Here is a 23697-nt window from a genome sequence, read left to right as displayed (position 1 = left end):
CAGGGCTGTTTGTTTGGAAATGCAGAAGGAACTAAACAAAACCTTAATAAAACACAGAACGTGAGAATGGTTTGGTAAACAAATCAATAAAATAAAAGATGACTAATAGTTTTATTACAGCAGGGACTGAATTGAGGCAAAGTCAGATTTACAGTAGGTTTGCAATTTCAAAAAACAGAAGGATAACAAGGCCTACATTTACAGGCTAAAATGACAGACAAACCTAAGAACTGCGGTCATCATCTTTAGTTTCTTATCCTCCCCAAACATATCATTATGCTTCAATGTATCACAGAGACATGCAGTATAATTCCCTAAAAGACATCTTTTCTTTTATAACACTTTATAGTTTAGAGGTATTTTCTGTGCATGCCCAGATTACATTTCAAAAGGCTTGTAAAATAGCTGCTCACGATTATTGGTGTGATTGATGACCAACCAGGGCTTGAAAAAATTACTACTTTGCCAAACTTTAGTCCCTAAAACACACTTCCCACACACACAACTCAAATGCAGCATGTGTGATTGGCCTTTAAAGGGATAGTACACTGAAAAATGAAAATTAATTTACTGCCCCTCATGTTGTTGTTTACCTATATTACTTTCTCTCTTCCTTGGAAAACAAAAGGAGATGTTAGACTAAATTACAGCCTATGTAACCATTTGCTTTTATTATATGGAAAAATATGCTCTGAAATGGAATGGTGACTGAGACTGTATCTCCTTTTGTGTTCAATGGAAGAAAGTAAGTTTCAGAAAAATGAGGGTGAGTAAATGATGACTTCATTAAATGATTTCATTTTTGGGTGAACTATCAATTTAACAGATGTTGGTTTATTGGGTTGTGAATTTACAGACAATTTAGTCTTTATTTAGACTTTAACTTCTTGTTTTTTGCAAACAGATTCAAGAAAGATGCTAGAAAACATGTAGAACTGCTTCTAGGCTCCCATGGGGCCTCTTTCCTGAGAGAAGCAATTCAACCAACTTCACATTCAAAACAACAGAGGCTCAGATTCTTAAGTCACATTCTTCTCTTTCCAGCTACATATCAGCAATAAAACATCATGAGGCTGGAAACCTGAAAAAATATATTAAATGTATGCAAGGCAAATTTCCTGACTGAGATAAAGTCCTCTAATGGACAAAACTACATTACTAATAACTCGATATCTATTCAACAAAAGACTGCATTATATAGACATCTGCATATATTTTTCCTAAGGTTTTATAGGATAAAGAAGAAGGTGCAAGTGTATGTAAAAGCAACTTCCTTGTAAAATAATAAAGGAACTGGTTGCTGAAATTGTAGTTACACCACAGACATTTCATGCAAAAATATGGAAAAATCTTTTCTGAAGGGAAAATTCAGGTTAGATATTTAAGAGGTTGTTTGTGTCACTATGTCATTACGTCTGGAATTGAAAATAAAACTGCTTCAAAAATCAATCTGGATACTTCAGTTGTTTGCTTTACAGAAAGAAAAAACAGTCATTGTTCCTCATCAGGGTACAGCATTTATGTGGAAAAAATACTTCTGCCTGCTAAAAGTTGTTTTAATGGACACAGACAGACGAGAATGTGCAACTGGAGTCTAGACGAGTTACAGTGAAGGTGTGTATACGGTGCGTGGCTGGGCATATTTTTGTGAAGCCAATGGCATACACGCACAACCAGAAACACAACCTCACAGTCCACTGGAACACTGCACTCTTCTGTTAAATGTATTTGGTAATTAGAAATCAAGTCATTCCTGTCAACACTCAGTGTATACCTGTTTTATTCTGTACTTATTCTGATTACACAACCATCTGCTGAAGAGTACATTTGGGGGAAACATTAAAATTTCAATTGATCTGTTTGTTTTAATGGGTGACTCAGTGTTTATAGCTGAATTCATTTCAGTGGCCCATTCCCTTGTTTGGTTGTATGCTGTTTCTATTATCTTGTTATATTATTCATCATTTCATTTTTGTCTGCCACTGTATTAGGTCTGTTTTTTGTTTGGTTAATTCCCAGCATCTCCAGGATCTCTCAACAGGAAGTCACACCAACCAGAGGCTTTTTAAAGTACACAATAGGAGAACGCATGTTTATATCACCTCTATCTCAGTAAGTCAAATTCTCCTTGTTGTTGACTGGACAGCCCAGACGTGTTCAAAGTTGGGTTATTATGTTCAATGCACTGGAGCTTTGAATGATGGGAGCAAAGTGCTTTACGTTAGTGGTTCTCAACCGTTTCAATGTGGGTCGGGTCTGTTCTGATAGGGTCATGTACGGGATAGAAAAAAAACACTAGATTAAAATGTTCCTTGATATTTAGACATATAAGAGGTAACTGCACTATATATATATATATATATTATATATAAAAACTGTACATTTCAGAACTCAAATCTTCCTCACCACTCTAAAAAGACCATTTATAGTCACTACCCTGCTGAAACATCTTGTTTTGTAATCTGTGTGTTCATGATGTCACGTGACACTGCTAATTTGCATTTACACATCCCACAACATACGTCACTGCACCCATGGCCCCGCCTATTAACGCTCAGTTCATATTGTAAATAGAGAGAGGGAACACAGGACAGACAGGCCTAGTGTGGCTAACTATTGCTGAAAACAAAAAGGGACCCATCTGGACTATTGTAGAATTATTTTTGTATATAAACACGTACTACACAAACGTCTTTGATTGTTGCCATGTATTTTGCGCCACTTTTAAAAGATGCCACTTGAGTGTCAAGTTACAACTCAGAAAAGCTGCTCTGCCTCTTGCTATTTTGAGAACAAACTCGTCCATGATGCGTTCTTGCACCCATCTGTGCTATTTTTAATTGCTGATGTATGTAAACATACACTGGATGGATGTCACTGACTGTTTTGATGTGTTTCTGGTGATGTGCACCTTATAATGTGCACCAGTCATAATATGATTTAAGCTTTGCAAAGGAAATGTTATTGAAGGAATGGGAAGTTAAAAACACTATTGGACCAGACTGCAAAACCATAAGTAACCAGTTTCATTCATAAATATTCCAAATGCCATAACTGTTTGATAGTTTATGGTGCTGAGTGTTAACAGTTGTGCTTGAGTGAAACGTTTAATATATTTGGATGCAATGTGTTGGATGTGTGTTGTGTAAATCCTGAAGTTTATTTTTTAAATGTTGAGGGGCTTGTGTTTATTCTCTTCCTTTTGAGTTTCAAATATGGCTGTATTTGAGGGGCTGCACAATGTTAGCCAATCATAAGTTTTGGCCAAAACCACGTTTCAGACAGAGGGCCAGAGACAGGACGGTATAAAAAAATAAAAATAAAACTTTACTTAGACAATAAATAAAGACAATAAAATTATAAAAAATAAAAAAAATGACCCCTTTAAAAGGGAGTTGACACCAAATGCTGTGCGTCCAATCAAATACTATGACATTTTGGTGCAAATTAGGAACATGAAGAGGTTGTGTTACATGCGCTTATCCTTGAAAACCATGAACAAAACTAGCGCAAGATGCTTGGCATCTTGAATCCAGTGGAAACATTTCAGGCACAATAAGAGCTGGCGAGGGAGAAAGAGAGGAGGAGAGGAATGTATAAGGTCAGCCTCAAGCTGAATCACAGCTATCTTTGTCTTCTTCTGTGATGAAAATGAAACCCACAAAAAGCCCTCTGAAAAGTTTGCTGAAGGGTTACCATGGCAAAGTGGCTTAGTCTCATAACTTAAGGTAGAAATATGGATTGTGTTGCCATGTTTGAGGAAAACGTCGACTAAAAATGGAAAAAATGGGGTTTCCCCAACAACCAGTTTCTGTGAACTAAGTGTAGCCAAAACCCACTGCAGCCAAATCCCTCAGTTTGAAATCGTTAAAGTTAAAAGCAGACACAGATTTTCCCACAGAATTTAAACTTTAAAAAACTGCTGATTAGCCATTCATTTCTGATTAGCCATTTATGTAATTGCTATACTCCTTTTAAAATTATTTTAAACAGTAATTATTATATAATTATTATGCATGCAGCTTTTATGACATTATCTTATTCGAGAAACTAAATGGAATGTTGTACATCTAAAAACTTACTTGAAACACAGCAGGACTATTTAAAATTAACTAGATAAAAGGTTAAATGTAAAGATGGTGGCCAATCACAGCACCTAAAATATATACTTTCCCTTTTACATGCACCCAGCTTTGAAAATTCTCTCATCATTTACCCTCATGCCATCTCAGATGTATATGAATTTCATTCTTCTGCTGAACCCAAATGAAGATTTTAAAAGAATATCTCAGCTCTGTAGGTCAATACAATGTAAGTAAATGGGTACCAAAATTTTGAAGTTCCAAAAAGCACATGAAGGCAGCATAAAAGTAACCCATAAGACTCCAGTTGTTAAATATATATATATCTTCAGAAGTGATATGAAAGGTGTGGGTGAGAAACAAATCAATATTTAAGTCTTTTTTTTTACTATAAATTCTCCACCTTGCCCAGTAGGTGGCGATATGCACAAAGCATGCAAACTGCCAAAAACAAAAGACTGTGGGGATTGATCATAAAAAAAAAAAAAGGACTTAAATATTGATCTGTTTCACACCCTCACATATCATATCGCTTCTGAAGATATGGATTTAACCACTGGAGTTGTATGGATTACTTTTACGCTGCCTTTATATGCTTTTTGGCCCTTCAAAAATTTGGTGCCTGTTTACTTGCATTGTAAGGACCTACAGAACTTGTACACACATACTCATTCCCTCATTACTAACAAACCAATCACCTGTACAGACTAACAGTCTTTTTTATAAGTGCATTCTCTAAATGTTGGGTCATATAACTGACCGAAACAGACAGTAGTCTCATGCAACAGCTGGAGGTTTTAAGAGGAAAAATTACTGTAGGCATTCAAAGCACATTGTAACAAGTAAAAACATAAAAAGCACAAAGTTAACCATACAATTTACTGTATTGCATGACACTCCATCAATCTGCTCTAAACGAGCTTGTAGCTCAAGCAAAAAACAATATGCATATGATATATTTTACTAAAAATGTTGCATACCTGAAGTAACTTCAATCAAAATTTTATGACTGTTTTGATTTTATAACTGGACAAAGTTTCAGCCCAATGTGTGTTTAAAGCCTCAAGACTGGAATTTGTTGGGGGATTTATTTAACACTGGAGTAGCTCATATAATAATAGTTATATGTGCTTTAAATTAAAAAATAATGCAACATTCAAACCTGGCCACTCTAAGATGGAACAATATTTTTAAGAACTAAATTTTTATATAAAGAATGCTAGGGCGTTGTGGGCAGTTGTCAATGTGTTGTTATGCAGTTGCTAAGGTGTTCTGAGTAGTTGTTACATGCAAAGCGAAATTGTGTTCCCTGTATGACTAATTGTTCCAGTTTACTAAATTAAATTACAGCGTAAATACAGACTGGTGCAATCAAATCCATATCATCAAACTCCAAGCCCTGCCCCCTCCTCCATTCAGCTCCACAATACACCGATTCATCGTTTTTGACGTAAATGTGACTGACACTTCTACTTTCCACCGAGTCTGTATGGGTGGAGCACACGTGTGAGTCAATCTTAAAACAGAAATGTCTCATAAAGGGATTTCCCATTTTTCTACTGGACAGCAAATAAACATTTCCCTTTTAATTGTTGAGCCGATTCTGACTCACTCTCACCGACTATAGGGTCTCCATGATGTCTCCATGGAGACCGAGTGGAACATGCAGAAGAAAACACGTATGGTGAAGAGGAAAAAGACATTAGCAGGGTCGTATAATATGCTCTCAATATAAACACAGACTGAAAATAGCTCCAAAAAGTCCAAGGCAGAGCCAGAATTAGCCCGCCGTAATACATCAATGGTTTCAAAATATGTGAATAACGTCAAAATCTTGTTTAGAATATGTACACATAGCAGCTGTTCAGTTGGAAAAGACTTGACTAAGCATGACTTAAAAATAGATATTATTCATGACCGTACATATATTTTTGTTGTTTTAACCATGGGACAAGTAAAGAATTATTCTACTGTAATCAAAATCATAGATCCTGTCAATAGATTTTAAGTTGTATTTAGCCTGGAATATTTTTATAACACTACCTGTCATTTAACAAATAAGGTAATGCTTCGGATAGACAACATTCTGTTTCAGATGGTTGTGCAGTTTTAAAACTGGCGCTTATCTAATATGCCTTTGGTACTCTAAAGTTATTCTCAGTTTATAAACAATTAAAAAAGACAAATTAGCAATATAAATCAGCATGTCCACATATTCACCTTTTCTGTGTGCAAGTCACACCGAGATGAGTGAAGATAGTGCCATGAAAATCTCATTGGTGGATCAGAAGGGTGTGGCTTTATAATCAGGGCATGTACCCAATCCATGTCTGAAGCACCGAAAAACAAAGAGGATATTATTCTCAATCTCTGATTCATTGGCACAGGACAGATGCAAAAGGCATTCTCTCTCAGAGAGAAATTAGTGTTTTATAATTGATTTGCTTCTTCAGTCTAGCCTAATTAAATAGCAAGACGTGTGCCAAACCAAACAAGACCAGTAATGCACAAACAAGCATTTTAATGTCAGCTATAATCGAAACAGCCTTGAGTAGGGATTCTTTAGGTGATTCTTTATAAATTTGGGAGCCTAAAGACAACAAAGAATATGTGGCACATTCTGGCTGTTGCCTTTTGTACTGCAATTATCAAAGCAATTTTAGCCACCTCCTGTTTTTCATTTTTATGAGCCACATTTAGTGCAGCACAATTTTGCATTAACATGATTATGTAAGTAAACTCTGATATATTTGCATATAGCACTGTAACAGTAGATTGTATTAATTTCCTTAAGCCAAGTGTAAATGGGATGTGCATAACCAATTAGAAACTGAAGCAATTCGATCGATAAAGACACATTAAGTTACTAAGTGTAAACAGGAATGAAATACCTACTTCTAATCTACCTGTGCAATATGTATTAATAAAGACTGATTTGTTTCAGGGTCTATAACAGCGAGGATAGAAAAAGGCCCTGCCAGCGTGGCAGCTCTGCATTTAGGAGCCACGGATGGTGACTCACTCTCTCCCTTACGTCTGTAGACCGTACACTCCACCAGAACAGCCCCAATTACCGTAACTCTCCCTCTCTTTCTCCTCCCTTCCTTTATACAAGCCCAGTCTAATATAATCGCATAATGCATCAAAGGATCTCCGGCCTTATGATCTAAACAGTTTTCCACTGACATTTCCATTGAACAAACATAACCAGATTCCTTTAACCGTCATCTCCGGCCCCCCAAATATAATGTTTGCCTGTACGCAGCTGCCTTTGGTTAAGAATGGGATGGAGATGATGGTTTGTGTGTGTCTAGTATTACTCTTCCAGTTTTCCCCCTTTATGAGTGGTTTGGATATGGAAATGGGCAAAAATTAGCTCCGGCTATGAGCCACACGGCACTGCCACGTGACGATTCCTTCTCTCTCTTCATAATCACATTGATTCATTGAACATTTTAGAAAATCGAAAACTGGAAAACAACAAATAACCAGTTAGTGACTACCAACACATTTTTGTGATGCTACCAAATTTTCAGCACCTTTATATTTAGAATATTTATGTTATAAGCCTACCAGTGGCTGTATTACAGAAACATCCTAACTATCGAATCCTGTTTAGATCCTAACTTGCACTTCTCAGATCTCCTTTAAGACTTGAACTTCAAGTCTTAAAGGGATAGTTCATCAAATATAAAAATTCTGTCAACATCTCACCCTCATGTTTTTGCTAATCTGTATGACTTCTGTGGATCACAGAATTAAATGTTAGACAAAATCTAAGGGACTGACGATCTCAATCAACAATTCCCTGTCATTGCATGGAAAAAAGATGCAATGAAAGTGAAAGGTGACTGAGGCACCTGAGGTCAGTCCCTAACATTCTGCCAAACATCGGTCTTTAAGATAGGAATCTTCTGTAATATGGCCCCGTTTATTATTATCCTTGATATGCATTCAGACGGTTAAAATTACAATACCACCTTTGATCTAATTAATCAAACTTCATTTTATTTTAATTTTTTTTAATGGACAGTAAATGGTTTGGCATTCAGGTATAATTGAGTTTTTTGTCATAATGGAACTTCACTTAGTTGCTTTACACAAAATTCAAAGAGAAGGGAAGATCTTTGCAATGCAACTCTGTACACAGGTTAACTCTAAATACTCAACAAATGACTTAAAAACAACGTTTGAACTTAAGAATCCTTGGATGGCAGTTACATAAGTTACCGAATGAGTCAGTAAGTCCAGGGCCCTTTCAAATTCAACCACAACCAAATAAAAACTACTACTCTGCATGTGCATTTGGGAGAAAGTGTAGAAAGTGTGTATTTGGCTGTGTGTGCGTGCGTGTGTCTGTGTGTATCATACCTTTGACATTTTAAGAGTAGAAATACTTCATATGGAGCAGAAAAAGCAATCATAAGTGGGTGTTTATCTAACCAAATATGTATGCATGTCTAGGCTAGTGTGCAGTTCATTTGCCCATCATTTTAAAATTATTTTTACAAAGCAAATAGTTTCGACTCTAAATTCTGATTGTAAAATTGCTGTACAATGACCATTAAGAAATTATATATAAACAAAATGCCACGTTGCTTGGCTAACCGCAAACAACAGCCTACATTTTGAATAATGAACTACCTGTATATTACTTGGCAGAAGAACTGTTTATTCCAGTAATTATTGTAATAATAAATGCAACTATATATTGAACATTGGTGTCTTTTATCATATTGCTGTTGCCGCTGTTTCATAACAGTAATAAGTTACTCAAGTACGTTACAGTAATTTTACCATGGGCAAGCAGGACTCTGCTTCACGTTGTGCCTAAGAATGTCCTTTACCCGGACTGAAATTACTGTAACGTGCATGCTGGAATGACCCATGATACCATATACAAAATTCTATTGTATTTTTTTTTTTATTACTGTTATGACATGAAACAGATTGTTTTCCAGACTGTGCTTTTCAAATGTTCTAGATTAAAGAAAAAAAGTTTAATTTAGAACAGCTGTGTACCCACATTAGCAGTATTGTATTGCAAGATGTGCATGTGTGTATTTTGTACAAGTATAACATTTGGAAATACTAAATGTTTTCCTGTTTTTTTAAACTAAAAAAGTGATTTACAATAGATGTAAGAAAGACCAGCTGTTTCACTAATTTACCAGCTTCAGAAAAAAAAAAAAAAAGTCACTCAGCAAATACATTCTTTAAAACAATGTTAAAGGGATTGTTCACAAAAAAATAAATTAAACAAATATTTGCAACAGTTAAGTTAATTTAAGCGCTATGGAGTTTGGCTTGGAAATCTCAAACCTGATGTTGGGGCTATTCATAACAACTCCAACCAGTGTGTCAAATATTACCATTTTCCTATGTATGCTGCCTTAAACTCCCATTGCGTAGAAAATGGAAAAACAACAATAAGAATACCTGCAAGCAGGTAAACTATTCAGTAAGCACAAGACAAAGACCTCCAGACCTTTGGAACTAAAGCCCAGAACTCTACACACTGTGCCACTCTGTTGACACATTTCAACCATGGCAAAGAGACATCCCGAGTTTAGAATCAGCACAAAGGTAGGCTGTCTCCAAATTGCTCAGGTATGCTTAGGACATGATGTCGATGATACATACCAATTTTATTTTAAATCCGACAATGCATTTAAAAGATATACAAGTTATATAATTAAATATGGCGGAGAGGCAGTATGGCCGATATGGGACAAACTGGTATTTTTGAAGTCCACATGACCCAAACAATCCAGACATTTACTCACCCTCATCTTGTTCTTTTCTTTCCTCAGTGGAACACAAAAGTAGAGGTTAGGCAGAATTTCAACCTCAGTCACCATTCACTTTCATTGCATCCTTTTTCCATACAATGAAAGTGAATGGTGACTGAGGCTAACATTCCTCCTAACATCTGCTTTTGTGTTCCAAGAAGGAAAGTCATATCGGTTTGGAACAACATGAGGGTGAATAAATTATTTTAATTTTTTGGTGAACTTTCCCTTTAAGGAATAGAATGGATCTTAAAACATCAATACAGAATTCCCCTATTTAACATGAGATGCTTCGGACAGTTGATCTTCATGAGGATAGAATAGAAAACAGAACTGTCCTAAGGCAGTGATCAAACCAAGAGAAGAAAGGGATGGAGAGTCAGAGAGAGAACACTCCTTCCGTAATAAATGACTTCTTCAGTGAGAAAGGAGAGAAGGATTTCTATTCAGATGCAGTTGGTGTGGTGAACCTAATGCTATTTAATCTGCCTTAAGTCTTTTAAACAAACAGGTTTTTGTTAAAGCAGATAAAGAGATGTGAGAGTGTGAGAAAGTTAAAAGGGTGGAAGGGACAAAAGCCTAATAAAAGAAAGTCTTTTCTCATTGTCAACTGGCACCTTAAGAATAACACTTAAAAAAAAAACAACACAAATTAGGTGTAACTTTCATCAGTAGACATTTCAACACTCACAATGCCACAACAACAGAGGCATTATCTATGTTGAATTTGGCATGTGTGCCATTCAGGAAACATGTTAGCAGCATATGATAAAGTGTCCATTGCCATGTGTTTACTCTGATAATGCAAATCCAAAGACAAAAGGAAGATACAACTTGCACTTTAGAATCACTTTAGACTTCCATGCAAAAGACACAACTTAGTGAGTGGTATTTGAAGTTAAAAATCTTCCAATGAAACAAGAAAAGGTACAGTTATATTCAAGATGCATTATCATTATCTGGTAACAAGTCTTAAGGTAATAGCTCACCAAAAGTTTTAATGATCTTATCATTTATTTACCCTCTTGCAATCCCAGATGTGTATGACTTTCTTAAGATTTTTTTGAAGAATATCTCAGCTCTGTAGGTCCTCACAATGCAAGTGAATAGGTACCAACATTTTGAAGCTCCCAAAACATATAAAGGCAGCATAAAATTAATCCATACGACTCCAGTGGTTAAATCCATGTCTTCTGAAGTGATGAGGTGTGGGTGAGAAGCAGATCAATAATTATGTCCTTTTTACTGTGAATCTCCACTTTCACTTCCTTCTTTTGTTTTTGGAGATTCACATTCTTCGTGTATATCGCCACAATGGGCAGTGAGGGGAATTTATAGTAAAAAAGGACTTAAATATTGATTTGTTTCTCCCCCACATCTATCATATCGCTTCTGTATTGTTTTAAGGATGTTTAGATATTTTTACTGGAAAACAAGTCCCTGATTAAGAATATTGCGAGTTTCTGTTGGCAGGGTGGAGTGTCTTTGTTTGGATGTCTTTAGCATGTCTTACAGTATAACCTTAAAGTGCTTAGTGTAATTGTGAACAGGTATGCCAGTCAATGGCAAACATATAATGGAGTGGGAGGCAGGAAATGACTCACCAGTCCAGGATAATATTTTTCTAAGCCCGAAAATTGGCAAATGTCTTCTGTTTGTCCTAAAGCAATGTACGTTTATGAAAATGCAGTCCACAAAACCAGTGAACGTTGCCCCACTAAAATGATTAATGAATTCTTTAGTGCTTTACATTAAAGTCCAAAAATTCTAAACAAAGTGTTTGATTTCCTAAAGCTCTTAGAATGAACAGAATGAGGAGTATGACAGCCTGTGTTTGATAAGTTTGTTTCAAATGTTCATAAATGGAAGGGCATCCCTCACTACACTGACTACACTATGGAAGTCAAAGAGATAAGGACAGTAAAGTCATGCAGAAGCTTAGCATGTGGATAGCATGTTGGAAAGACAACTGGTTAATTTTACAGTAACTGATAGCCTATTATATGAATCAGTGCTCTAAAGGTGTATTTGAACTAGATTATGTTAAAAAAAAATGGTTACAAATACAGTTCATACTGATTACTACACAACCACGGCCTATTTGATAAATGATTGCATGTGTGGGGACTCGGAATAAACCTGGAAGCATGTGTAGAGTCAAACGATAAGATTATCAATTTTCCTTAAAGGAATAGTACACTCAAATTTATTTATTTTCTTTCTTCTTCCATGTAACCAAAAATGAGACATTTAGAAAGATGGCAGGCAGCTTTTTACTTTTAAATATCCTCTTTTTGTATTCTACAGAAGAAAAAAATTAATTTCATTTTTGGATCTCTTTAAAGGTCTTTAGTTAAACAGACTAGAATTTACTGTTTTGTTCCAGGCTGATTTATAATTCAGATTAGGTAATCACCTTGTCCTCTGACATTACCAACTGCACTGCCTAAATGTACAAACAGGTGATATGCAGCATTTTAAATTAAATGTAAGTGATGATTATATTCTGGTCTTTCAGCAGGAACTGAAAGACGTGTTTCATCTGCTCAGTCTCCAGCTGTACTCATTCTACATATAAAGTCACTGACCACATACTACTACACTGCACCTGTCCAGAGAGTTCAGACTATGAGACACATACACACAGAATACAGTCTTCTGTCTGGTCATAATCACTACAGCCAAATGTTTTTCGTTTGGGCCCTCAACAGTAGTCACAAACACATGTACCATACACTGACAATGTACACACACAGATGCACACACAGCTTGTCTGCTGTCAGCCAAAGCAGTGATCAGTCTCTGTTAGATGAACCAGACTGGCTCACAATTCAACAACTCAACAGTCTGAACATTTAAATTCCCAAACAATAACTGTAGTCAAAGTTTGTATGTAATCACTTTACAACATGTTCCTTTATGTAACTCTGGGAGGAATTTTAAAACTCTGCCATTTATCTAAGTTCATATGCAACAGATAGAGAACATTGTATGGAATCCTGAACTAAACCAAAGAGCACATTTGTAAATATTAAGAGTAAAATCCATTTAATATGTAGTTGTAAAGAGCTTTTTCTTGGTGACTTAATCCCAAAGTACACTTTGGTCAGACGCGAACGCTAGTCTTCTGTGAACAGGATGAGTGACGCAAATTTTGTCATCAGCAGAGTGCCCCAGCACTGAACATGACCGGCCCTATTTTTCTAACCATGCGTACTCTGAAAGCGCAGTATACGTTTGCCCAAGGAATTATTTGCACTAATTAGTGGTACCTGCATTTGTATAGCTCAAGTTTTAAGGAATAAAGACATCTTCATGAGTCTAAACAGTTTAAGAGAAAGAGTCCAGTATTTCACAGCAGTACTAACGCGCCTGCGCCAACTTCATGTGTATGCGCGCACTGTAGTCAAATGAAGTATAGTTTCAAAGGTTGAGCTTTTGAATGTACGCAGACGATAAGCATTCGTGTAAAAAATGAAGTCTACTTTGGGCTTTAGGCCTAGCTTAGCAAGCATTAGGCATTCTCAACTGCCTATCCTGGCATTTGCAAGTAACATGTAATGCACAAAATAAGTTTCATCAATAGTTCTTTGCAGCACCATACAGTGAGTTCCGCAAAGTATTTTGCTCTTATCAAGGACCAGTTTTCCATTCTATAGGACTCTTGAGTTGACTATATGTTTTTTTTTTTTGGAGATTTAAAAAGTTCTTCTTAATGTCAAATTATAGGTTCTTCAAATCACTGTGTTGGTTTCTGAGCTCATAAAAGCACCAGTGTACTGTAAAAGTGTTCCAAAGAACTACACAAGAGAATACAACATTAATTGTGGAACTTAAGGTTTATCCTATAGCATCATGCTGTAAAAACGTCAGTTAGCTAGCATCTGCACTGAATGGTAAAGTAATTGCATTAGACCTATAGGAATAAAATAAGACTATTGTTCCAATGTGGACATAAGCCTTTCTTCATGAAGTGAGGTGTTAATGTGAGCGTAAACAGTGCTTCCCCCGGTTACTTAAAGCTCATGAGTCACCACTCAGTCTATTCAGAACCCTCTCACACACCCTGGCAGGACTGCATGGTTGCTGTGGAAACCAAACACTTCCAAACAGCTCTTCTTCAATGAGTGTACATCAATCTGCAAGCTCACAGAGAGATGAACATTTACAGGAAGACATCTGAGGGCTACTGATACACTGGGACACAAAAACAGATAATCCAATTTTGGCCCCTTCCCCTAATTACTGGTGCTTGATAATTAGTAGTGCTTGGCTATTGCTCATACTTAAGGTTTAGGGGATTGAGGAAACCTCTAGGATTGGTGGATCTTTTCTCTTCAGCAATATAAGTACTGCAGTAATGCAATGTAATGTGAAGCATATTCCACTGATTAACAACCTTAGAGCTCATGGTCTGTTTTTAAAATTTCATAAGTTATCATTAAAAATGATTTCTCTGATGAAAAAAATGAATAGGATAAAGGCAAGTAAATGAACACGTCTGTTACAATTGTATTAATGGTATCATTATATTACTGGTACATGACTCTTGTGCTGGAATTTATGTTGTCTTTGTATGTTTTATATGAAATCTACCTCAGCTGTCACAATTTATGGGTCTTTTGTTCTAGTTTTGTTTCCCAACTACTTTTGCATGGCTGTGTATTTATATACATGTTGAACCCTGGACCTTGATCTGTGTTTGTAATTGGACCACACCTCTCACCTACAGTAAACATGAGCACTGACTATATATACAACCATAGAGACAGCAGGATAGAAAACATTCTAATAACAATTTCCATGACTAAGTAACAATTACATTACAATTCTTCCAAACAAACCCAACAATAAACATGTAAATAAATATCACCAGTGGCTTTGAAAAAAACCTTTCTCTGTTCGAGTTTCTCGGATATCTGAAAAGCAAACTGCCATCAGACAGTAGCCTATGAGTTGCATGGTAATTAAAATATGTTTTATACTTTCTTCTTCTTTATATCTGAATATCTCTCTTACATAATTTCATCAGAATTTTTTTTTTTTTTTTTTTTTTACAAAATATTTAATTTAGTATAGCTGGAGAATTCTTATAGGTTACATGTGACTACATGTGGAATAATCACTTTTTATATATTATGTTATTTGTTGAAAACTACAATTCTTATATGATTGAGTTATATGTTGATAACTACAATTCCCATAATTAAATATTTCTGGCAATGTCATCCTTAATTCTGTAGATTTGTGACATTCCACTTTTGGGAGGTTTCCACAGAAAAAAAAAATAATGATTTAACATCTTTGCACATTGCAGTTCCATTGCAGATAAAAATCCCAATTTCCCAATTTATTGGTTAAGCCTGCATGTCATTTAGATGTTATCTATCTTCTTTAATCATGGAAAAACTTTAGACAGAAAGCATAATTTCTTTAGAAGTCAAGAGAAAGCAATAAAATGGAATGTAAATTCAATGAACCAGACACACTAAACCTACTGTAAAGGGTGTGGTGACAAACCCAAACAGACATTTCCCAACCAAACACAACACACACACCCACACTCACACCTCTTATACCTGAGATGAAGCATGCTATATAGAAGAATGAGCCAAAGAAAGTGTGTGTGGGTGAGTTTATCTAGATTTGTGGATGAATTTAGAGACAACTTTTCCAGTCATCAAAGCACAAATTTTCTAATAAATTCACTTATTAACAATGAATTTAAAAAATTTACTGACGGACTCCAAATATTTTTAAATTGTTGGTCTATGTACACATGCAGACAGACAAATTTGGCATCTCACAGTTTTTTCAGCATCTAATAATCGCATTTAAGACAATAAAAATACATTAACTTTTTAAAACTTGTCTCTGTTGTGCTGTTTGAACACAAGAAAGCATAATAAGTGAATACCATATAAGAAATGGATTTGATTGGGTGGACCCTAAACCAGCATAATTATACCGAGCTTACTTCAGACTAACTAGGCAACTAATCATTCAGAAAATCCATGAACCAGTTGATTTTGAAAATATGTAGTTTTGCACATCCCTAATCAATTCCTCTTATTTCAATATGACATTATAATCTATTGGACTAATAGCTTATTAATGCCATTAACATACTGCAGGATATGTATCAAACAGACCAAAATACTGAGCTGTCAGCCTTAGTGACAGGAGGAATGAGCAGATGCAAAGGGGAGTAAAGTGCCGTCATAGTTCAGCTAAATTCAGCAGAGGACTAGGCTGTGAGCCCAGGGGTCAACACCGCTCTGCTCCTGAGGGTTAAACTTATCTCCTGGATGTGTGAAAAATACATTTCAGTGAGGAAGAGAGACCAAGCACCAATATCTGTCATTGTCTGCAGTTCTTCTGAGTCACGGTTCAATGCATCAGCAAAATGCACCTGAGATCAGCACAGTTCAGAAACTGAAACTGGTGGAAATATTATAGGTTTTTGAGTGGAATGAGTCATATTTATTGCTGATACTGTGAGAGACTCCAACAGCCCAAACTCCAAATTCTGATTAACTCACTGGAGTAGCACTGATTTGCAAGAATGTTTTAGGATCTCCACACTTTTTTCTCTCTCCCTTTTTACTACCCAATTTGGAATGCACTCTAAGTCCTCGTGGTGGCGTAGTGACTCGCCTCAATCCGGGTGGTGGAGGATGAATCTCAGTTGCCTCCATAGCCTCACTTGCCTCCTGAGACCGTCAACCCCCGCATCTTATCACGTGGCTTGTTGAGCGCGTTACCACAGAAACATAGCATGTTTCACGCCATCCACCGCGGCATCCACGCACAACTCATGTGTGCCCTACCGAAAGCGAACCACATTTTAGCGACCACGAGGAGGTTACCCCATGTAACTCTACCCTCCCTAACAACTGGGCCAATTTGGTTACTTAGGAGACCTGGCTGGAGTCACTCAGCACACCCTGGGATTCAAACTCATTAACTCTAGAGGTGGTAGCCAGTGTCTTTACTTGCTGAGCTACCCAGGCCCCTGGGTCTCCACACTTTTTGACCAATGAATTTAGATAGCCTTTTCATGACATTCCCTTGACTTTTCCAGTTGGTGATTTCGTGATTACTGGAAAGGTATTTTTAAAAATAATTTTAACTATAACTAGAAATACTTATATTCACAATAGATATGTCCATGACTTTTCCATAAACTTTGAAAAATTTATTAATTTTCATGACTTCTCCGGGCCAAGAAATCTCATTTTTAAAATTCTCTGACATTTTCATGTTTCCATAACACCAGGTACCCTGAATTTTGATTTGATCTAAAATGCTACAGTATTTTTTTCACATGATTGCTAATCGTGATGTCATGGTGTTTGCTGTGTGAATGTTGGACCACGATCTGCACACATACCTTGCCTTCAGCTCCTTGTAGTCCTCTCGTACCTTGCTGAGCTCCAGCTGTAGTCTGGCTCGTTCTTTGGCCACGGAGTCCAGAGTCTTCCTGGCATCTGCCAGCTCAGCCTCATACGCTGCTTTCATGCCGCCCAGCTCTCGGCTGATCTCAGTCTCCGACTCAGTGATGCGTAGACGCAGACCTGCATTCTCCACCTCTAGAGAGCGCACCTTATCGATGTAAACTGCCAAACGGTCATTCAGGTTGCTCAGATCCTCTTTCTCCTGCAGTCGGGTGATGCGGGTGGGGGACTGGATGCTGCTTGCCCCTCCACGGCTGGTTCGTTTCTGTCCTGGAGTCTCCATAGATGACTTGTACTACTGACCTACAACTGTACAGGGAGTAATAGAATAGAATAGAAAGGGGTAGAATAGGACAGAGAGAAGAGAGTAAGACAGGACAGAACAGAATAGGACAGAGAAAAGAGAATAGATAGAATAGAATAGGGAAAAGAGAGTAGAAAAGAATAGAACAGAACATGACAGAGAATAGAATAGGACAGAAAAAAGAGAGTTGAATAGGACAGAACAGAATAGAACAAAGAAAAGAGAGTTGGACATGACAGGACAGAATATAACAGAATAGGAAAGGGAGAATAGAATAGAATAGAATAGAATAGACATGTTTTAGAGGTGATATGTTCAGGCATCTTTTACAGTCACAATCAGACAGTTTAAAACTGGTTTATAAACTCATTTATGATGATAAATACATGCATATTTTCAACTACAACCCTCCCAGATGTTCCCTCCCTCTGTTCATCAGTCTATCCACCATCCCTCTCTCGCAATTTATGTCTTACCGTTTCTGCCACGCCCAACGTCTGATCTAATCCAAGTATGTTCAGTACACACTTCAGAATACACATTCACTTCACATCTCCAAGACAAACTCAAACCCCTCCTGAATAGACTAATCTTTGACTAATCTAGATTTTGTTTCTATATTCACTGCAATATATCCTGGATAAACTATCCAGACACACTCTTTGATACACTCCACACATGATTGACATAGACATGCATGATATAATAGCAACCACAGAAGTTCTCATAGATACATAAGTATTTGTTTTGGACTGTGAAGGTAATTCCCCACATAATGTGCTGAGCTCCATGTGACACTGCCCCTCAGCACAACTACAGAGCAGTTATGTGTCTCTCCCTTTACAATACTAAAAAAAGCTATGAAAAACACAACTTAAAAAAGATTTGGGCACAGAGCATTCATAATCTGCACTATCCACAACTGCTAGTCAAGACACACTAATATGCCTAGTTAACTGACCTGATTGAGTGAGTTTGAGTTAGAGAAGGTTCCTGGAGCTGCTGTGTCCTGTGGAAACTCTGCAGTGTGAATGTTTGGTCTGAATCGTGCTCACAGCGTCTGGCACAAACTCCTGCTGACGTTCAACCCTCCTTTCACAGGATGAGGGAGAGAGAGGAGGAGAAGTGCAAGGAAGGGTGGAGCTAGTCAGGTCTGACTCAGTAAGACCACACAAGGGAATAGACTACTTACTGCAGCTCCATTGACTCCTGACTCTTCTCTCCTTACTGTTTCTGTTTTTATTATATAATCTCCACCAAACATATTTCCCTCATATATATCTATCTATCCATCTATCCATCCATCTATCTATCTATCATGGGGGAAAAAATCAATACATAAAAAATAAAATCAATATTTCCACATAATCCAAGCTAGATCAAATAGTTCTCTGAAGTTCCAAATGCCTCAGCCAGACAAAAAACTTCCATCATCCTTCTTTCACAGAAATTCAGGATACATCCATCCATCCCCGTTGCATGAGCAAGGCAACCTCTTTAGAGGACACACAGCACGTCTTGTATTAAAACCCAGTCTGGTATATTTATATTATATTCGAAGGGGTGGCATACTAAAAATGAATTGTCCAATCAGGTGTCTTAAAAAAAAAAAAAAAAAAAACAGAGTAGCTGAGAAAAATCCTTTTTGGGAAGGAAGGTTACCCTCCAATTCATTTAAATAGTACTAACTAGTCATCTCCACTCCCTAGTGTATACTAGCTTTAGTCCTTGCTTTTGCAGAGGGCATGATAGCAGAGATTGACCCTTCACAGTTCTCACCTTAATGCAGAGTCCTCACATTTTTACCAATGAATTTCCATGACATCTCCCTGGCTTTTTCTGTCATTCAAGATAACTTTTATTATTTAAACAATCATTTTATTGAGACATTTCTGGGTAAGTTTTAATTTTGTACTGTGTGTCAGGTACCAATCCTTAAAATGTATAGATTTAAACGTTTAGCCTATAATTATTAGTGTCCAAATTTCCCCAATAAGAAAAAAAATAAAATAAATAAATAATAATAATAATAATAATAAATATATATATATAAATATATATATATATATATATATATATATATAGCCAATTAAATATTTCAATGCAGAACATAACCAGTAAAAAAGAAATTCACTATTGTCATTTATATTCACTATACGTTTTCTATGACTTCTTCATAACTATTTAAGGGATAGGTTACCCAAAAATTTAAATTCTGTAATCATTTACTCACCCTAATGTGTTCCAAACCTGTAGGATTTTCTTTCTTCTGTGGAACACAAAAGGCGTTAAAGGATTTTAAGCAGAATTTTAATTTTGGGGTGAACTAACCATATATATTTTTATTTATTTATTTGTTTGTTTAATTACCTTGTCTTTTCCAGGCCTGGAAATCACAATTTTTAAATTCCCTGATATTTCCAGGTTTCCAATGACCGTGGGAAACCTATATCAATATACAGTCAGGTACTGCATATCCATAGTACAAAATGCACAAGGGCGTGGCACCAGTGGGCATTGGACTACGGTTTTAAAAGATTAGGCATGGCATTCACATCAACTATATAGTGAAGTTAATAATTTAGTTATTAAGTAATATTAATCTTATTTTAATCACTATGTTCAAAAGTGTTCTGGAAAAAGCAACGTGAGGCAGGCTGGCATGAGAGACAGCTAGAAGGAAAAGCACAGAGCAGCCAGCCACAGTGGCGAATCAAAGGAAAAGCCCCATTAGATGCCAGTAACTACACAGTCTGGCAGGCCTGACAGCCAGAACACTGACAGCTGTGTACTACTGCAGGATGAGTCCCTCTCTTCTGCCTGCTCTTTCTTTCTTCACCAGTTTCTCCTAAATGTCTCTATTCTTCTCTTTCGTTCTACTTCTTTGTCTCTGTAAACTCCTGTTCTAGTCCCCTTTTCTCTGCCATCCCTCTGCCTTTGATTATCACACACAAACAATCTGCATTCCAACACAACAATGAAATTCCCCAGTGTAAATGTCTCTCCACCCTAAGTACTCTCAAAAATATGGGGCAACGGTTGAAAGATAAAGTCAGGAGCCACACTGACACACTGCAGCCTGCTCTTTTGTAAGAACATGCATACTCAGAGCTCAAAGTGTAGAGAGAAATTGGGACAGATGCAGCAAATTACAAGACATGGCAAGTTCTAAGGAGCCAACCTGCATGTTTCACAGCATGGATTTCAGACACACTCACTCGGGTCATGTTACACTGCCAAAAATTAAAATATGTTGTATTTATATAATTTTCATTTGATATAAAATGTAATCAAGAACACTATGATTAATACATGTAACCTTTATTTCAAAATACACCACACAAAACATATTCTACTGCCTAACAAATTACTAATTCAGTTTTAAAGAAGATAATGCCCTTGACTCAGACAGCATATATGAGTAAGATTACAGGTTGTTAAAACTGTTGAGTCATGCATAAAGAATTAAGATGCAAATCTCTCTCTCTCTTCATAAACACCCCACAAAATACCGTTGCTATGGACCAGAGTAACCACGGCAGCAGATGAAATGTTAGAGCACAGGGAAATAGTGACTCACAGTTTTCGTTTCCCCAGATCGGGAAATGTTTGCAGGCGTCCACCATTCTCTCCTGACTCACTCGCCAGGCAATGCGCAGATGGACTGTGAAACGCCCTCTAGTGGCCATTTCCTAAGCATGCAATGAGTTCATATTATTCTTACAAAGCCATCCACAGTTTTACCAAAATACAGTTGCTAGCTAAGCAATACCAGTATTCACATTAGCACCAGTTTTTGACGTGAATGAAAACGAGGCTGTGAGGGAAAGCTTTACAGACTCTTCAATCGCTTTCACTGTGAAGCTGAATAAAACTCCTAGATCACATCAAATTTTCCTCAAGTATATTTATATAGTGGTGGCCAAAAATATTGGCACCCTTGGTAAATATGAGCAAAAAATATGTCTTTATTGTTTATACTTTTGATCTTTCATTCTAAATATTCGCAAAAAATATATCCTCTAATGGATATCAAATAATTGCAAACACAACTCAAGTTTTATAATATATATATATATATATATATATATATATATATATATATATATATATATATATATTTGTCAAAAATAATTGTGTGGCACAATTATTGGCACCCTTTTATTCAATACTTTGAGCAACCTCCCATTGGCAAGATAACAGCTCTGAGTCTTCTCCTATAATGCATAATGAGGTTGGAGAACAAATGGCAAGGGATCTGATACCATTCCCCCATACAGAATCTCTCCAGATCCTTCAAATTCCAAGGTCCACATGCTTGACTCCTCTTCTATGGGATTCAGGTCAGGAGACTGGGATGGCCATGGCAGAACCTTGATTTTGTGGGCAGTGAACCATTTTTGTGTTGATTTTTATATGTGTTTTGGATCATTGTCTTGCTGGAAGATCCAACCAGGGCCCATTTTAAGCTTTCTGGTTGAGGCAGTCAGGTTTTGATTTTTTAATCTTTTGGTATTTGATAGAGTCCATGATGCCATGTATCCGAACAAGATGCCCAGGACCTTTGGCATAAAAACAGCCCCACAACGTAAAAGATCCACCACAATATTTAACCGTGGCCACGAGGTACTTTTCCATATGGCTACCTCTCTGTTTGCGCCAAACCCATCTCTGGTGTTTGCTGCTAAAAAGCTACATTTTTGTTTTATCTGACCATAGAACCCGATACCATTTGAAGTTCCAGTATTGTCTGGCAAACTGAAGACGACTGAATTTGTTGTTGGATGAGAACCGAGGCTTTTTTCTTTAAACTCTCCCAAACAACTTGTTTTGATGTAGGTGACGTCTGATTATAATTTTGGAGATTTTCTGACCCCTTTCTGAGAATTTTTGGCCACTCGAACCATCCTCCTCACCGTGTTTGGAGACAGTATAGACATGTGTTCTCTTCCAGGTCGATTCTTAACATCTCCAGTTGATTGGAACTTCTTAATTATTGCCCTGATCGTGGAAATGGATCTTTTCAATGCTTTAGTTATTTTCTTATAGCCATTTTCCATTTTGTGAAGCTCAACAACCCTTTGCCGGTCATCATAACTTTATTCTTTGGTCTTACCCACTGTGATAGATGACTAAGGGAATTTGTCTTGTGTGTTACTTCATATTTATACCCGTCATGGCTGAACAATTTCATGTTCTTAGTCACCCAGGTGTACTAAAAAATGTAAAATATGAATGGGAATATACTTCAGATATATTTTACTCATTAGAATTTCTATGGGTGGCAATAATTGTGCCACACATATATTTGACACACACACAAAAAAAAAAAAAACAAAAAAAAAAAGAATAATTATATACACTATATTGCCAAAAGTATTCGCTCACCCATCCAAATAATTAAATTCAGGTGTTCCAATCACTTCCATGGCCACAGGTGTATAAAATGAAGCACCTAGGCATGCAGACTGCTTCTACAAACATTTGTGAAAGAATGGGCCGCTCTCAGGAGCTCAGTGAATTCCAGCGTGGTACTGTGATAGGATGCCACCTGTGCAACAAGTCCAGTCGTGAAATTTCCTCGCTACTAAATATTCCACAGTCAACTGTCAGTGGTATTATAACAAAGTGGAAGCAATTGGGAATGACAGCAACTCAGCCACGAAGTGGTAGGCCACGTAAAATGACAGAGCGGGGTCAGCGGATGCTGTGGCGCATAGTTCGCAGAGGTCACCAACTTTCTGCAGAGTCAATCGCTACAGACCTCCAAAGTTCATGTGGCCTTCAGATTAGCTCAAGAACAGTGCGTAGAGAGCTTCATGGAATGGGTTTCCATGGCCGAGCAGCTGCATCCAAGCCATACATCACCAAGTGCAATGCAAAGCGTCGGATGCAGTGGTGTAAAGCACGCCGCCACTGGACTCTAGAGCAGTGGAGACGCGTTCTCTGGAGTGACGAATCACGCTTCTCCATCTGGCAATCTGATGGACGAGTCTGGGTTTGGCGGTTGCCAGGAGAACGGTACTTGTCTGACTGCATTGTGCCAACTGTGAAGTTTGGTG

At 37.1% G+C, this 23697-nt stretch overlaps 1 protein-coding gene across 3 annotated transcripts in view; it reads right to left on the bottom strand.

Moving 5' to 3' along the window:
* The window catches only part of LOC127454511 (lamin-A-like), a 33330-nt gene extending 12003 nt beyond the window's left edge, over positions 1 to 21327 (bottom strand). Inside the window, exons 1-3 of one of the 3 annotated variants that reach the window (XM_051721801.1) lie at positions 21216 to 21234; positions 18597 to 18708; positions 17268 to 17640 (exon numbers count right to left, since the gene is read on the bottom strand). In XM_051721801.1, coding sequence (XP_051577761.1) covers positions 17268 to 17614 — 347 coding nt within the window. In that variant the 5' untranslated portion in view covers positions 17615 to 17640; positions 18597 to 18708; positions 21216 to 21234. Of the gene's footprint in view, positions 1 to 17267; positions 17641 to 18596; positions 19158 to 21215 lie in introns of those variants that run through there. The other 2 variants (XM_051721802.1, XM_051721800.1) reach the window with 2 other exon arrangements.
* Between the last annotated feature and the right edge of the window lie 2370 nt (positions 21328 to 23697).

The sequence above is a fragment of the Myxocyprinus asiaticus genome, chromosome 16 (assembly GCF_019703515.2).
Source record: "Myxocyprinus asiaticus isolate MX2 ecotype Aquarium Trade chromosome 16, UBuf_Myxa_2, whole genome shotgun sequence".
Lineage (NCBI taxonomy): Eukaryota > Metazoa > Chordata > Actinopteri > Cypriniformes > Catostomidae > Myxocyprinus > Myxocyprinus asiaticus.
This window is presented reverse-complemented; position numbering and strand designations above follow the sequence as displayed.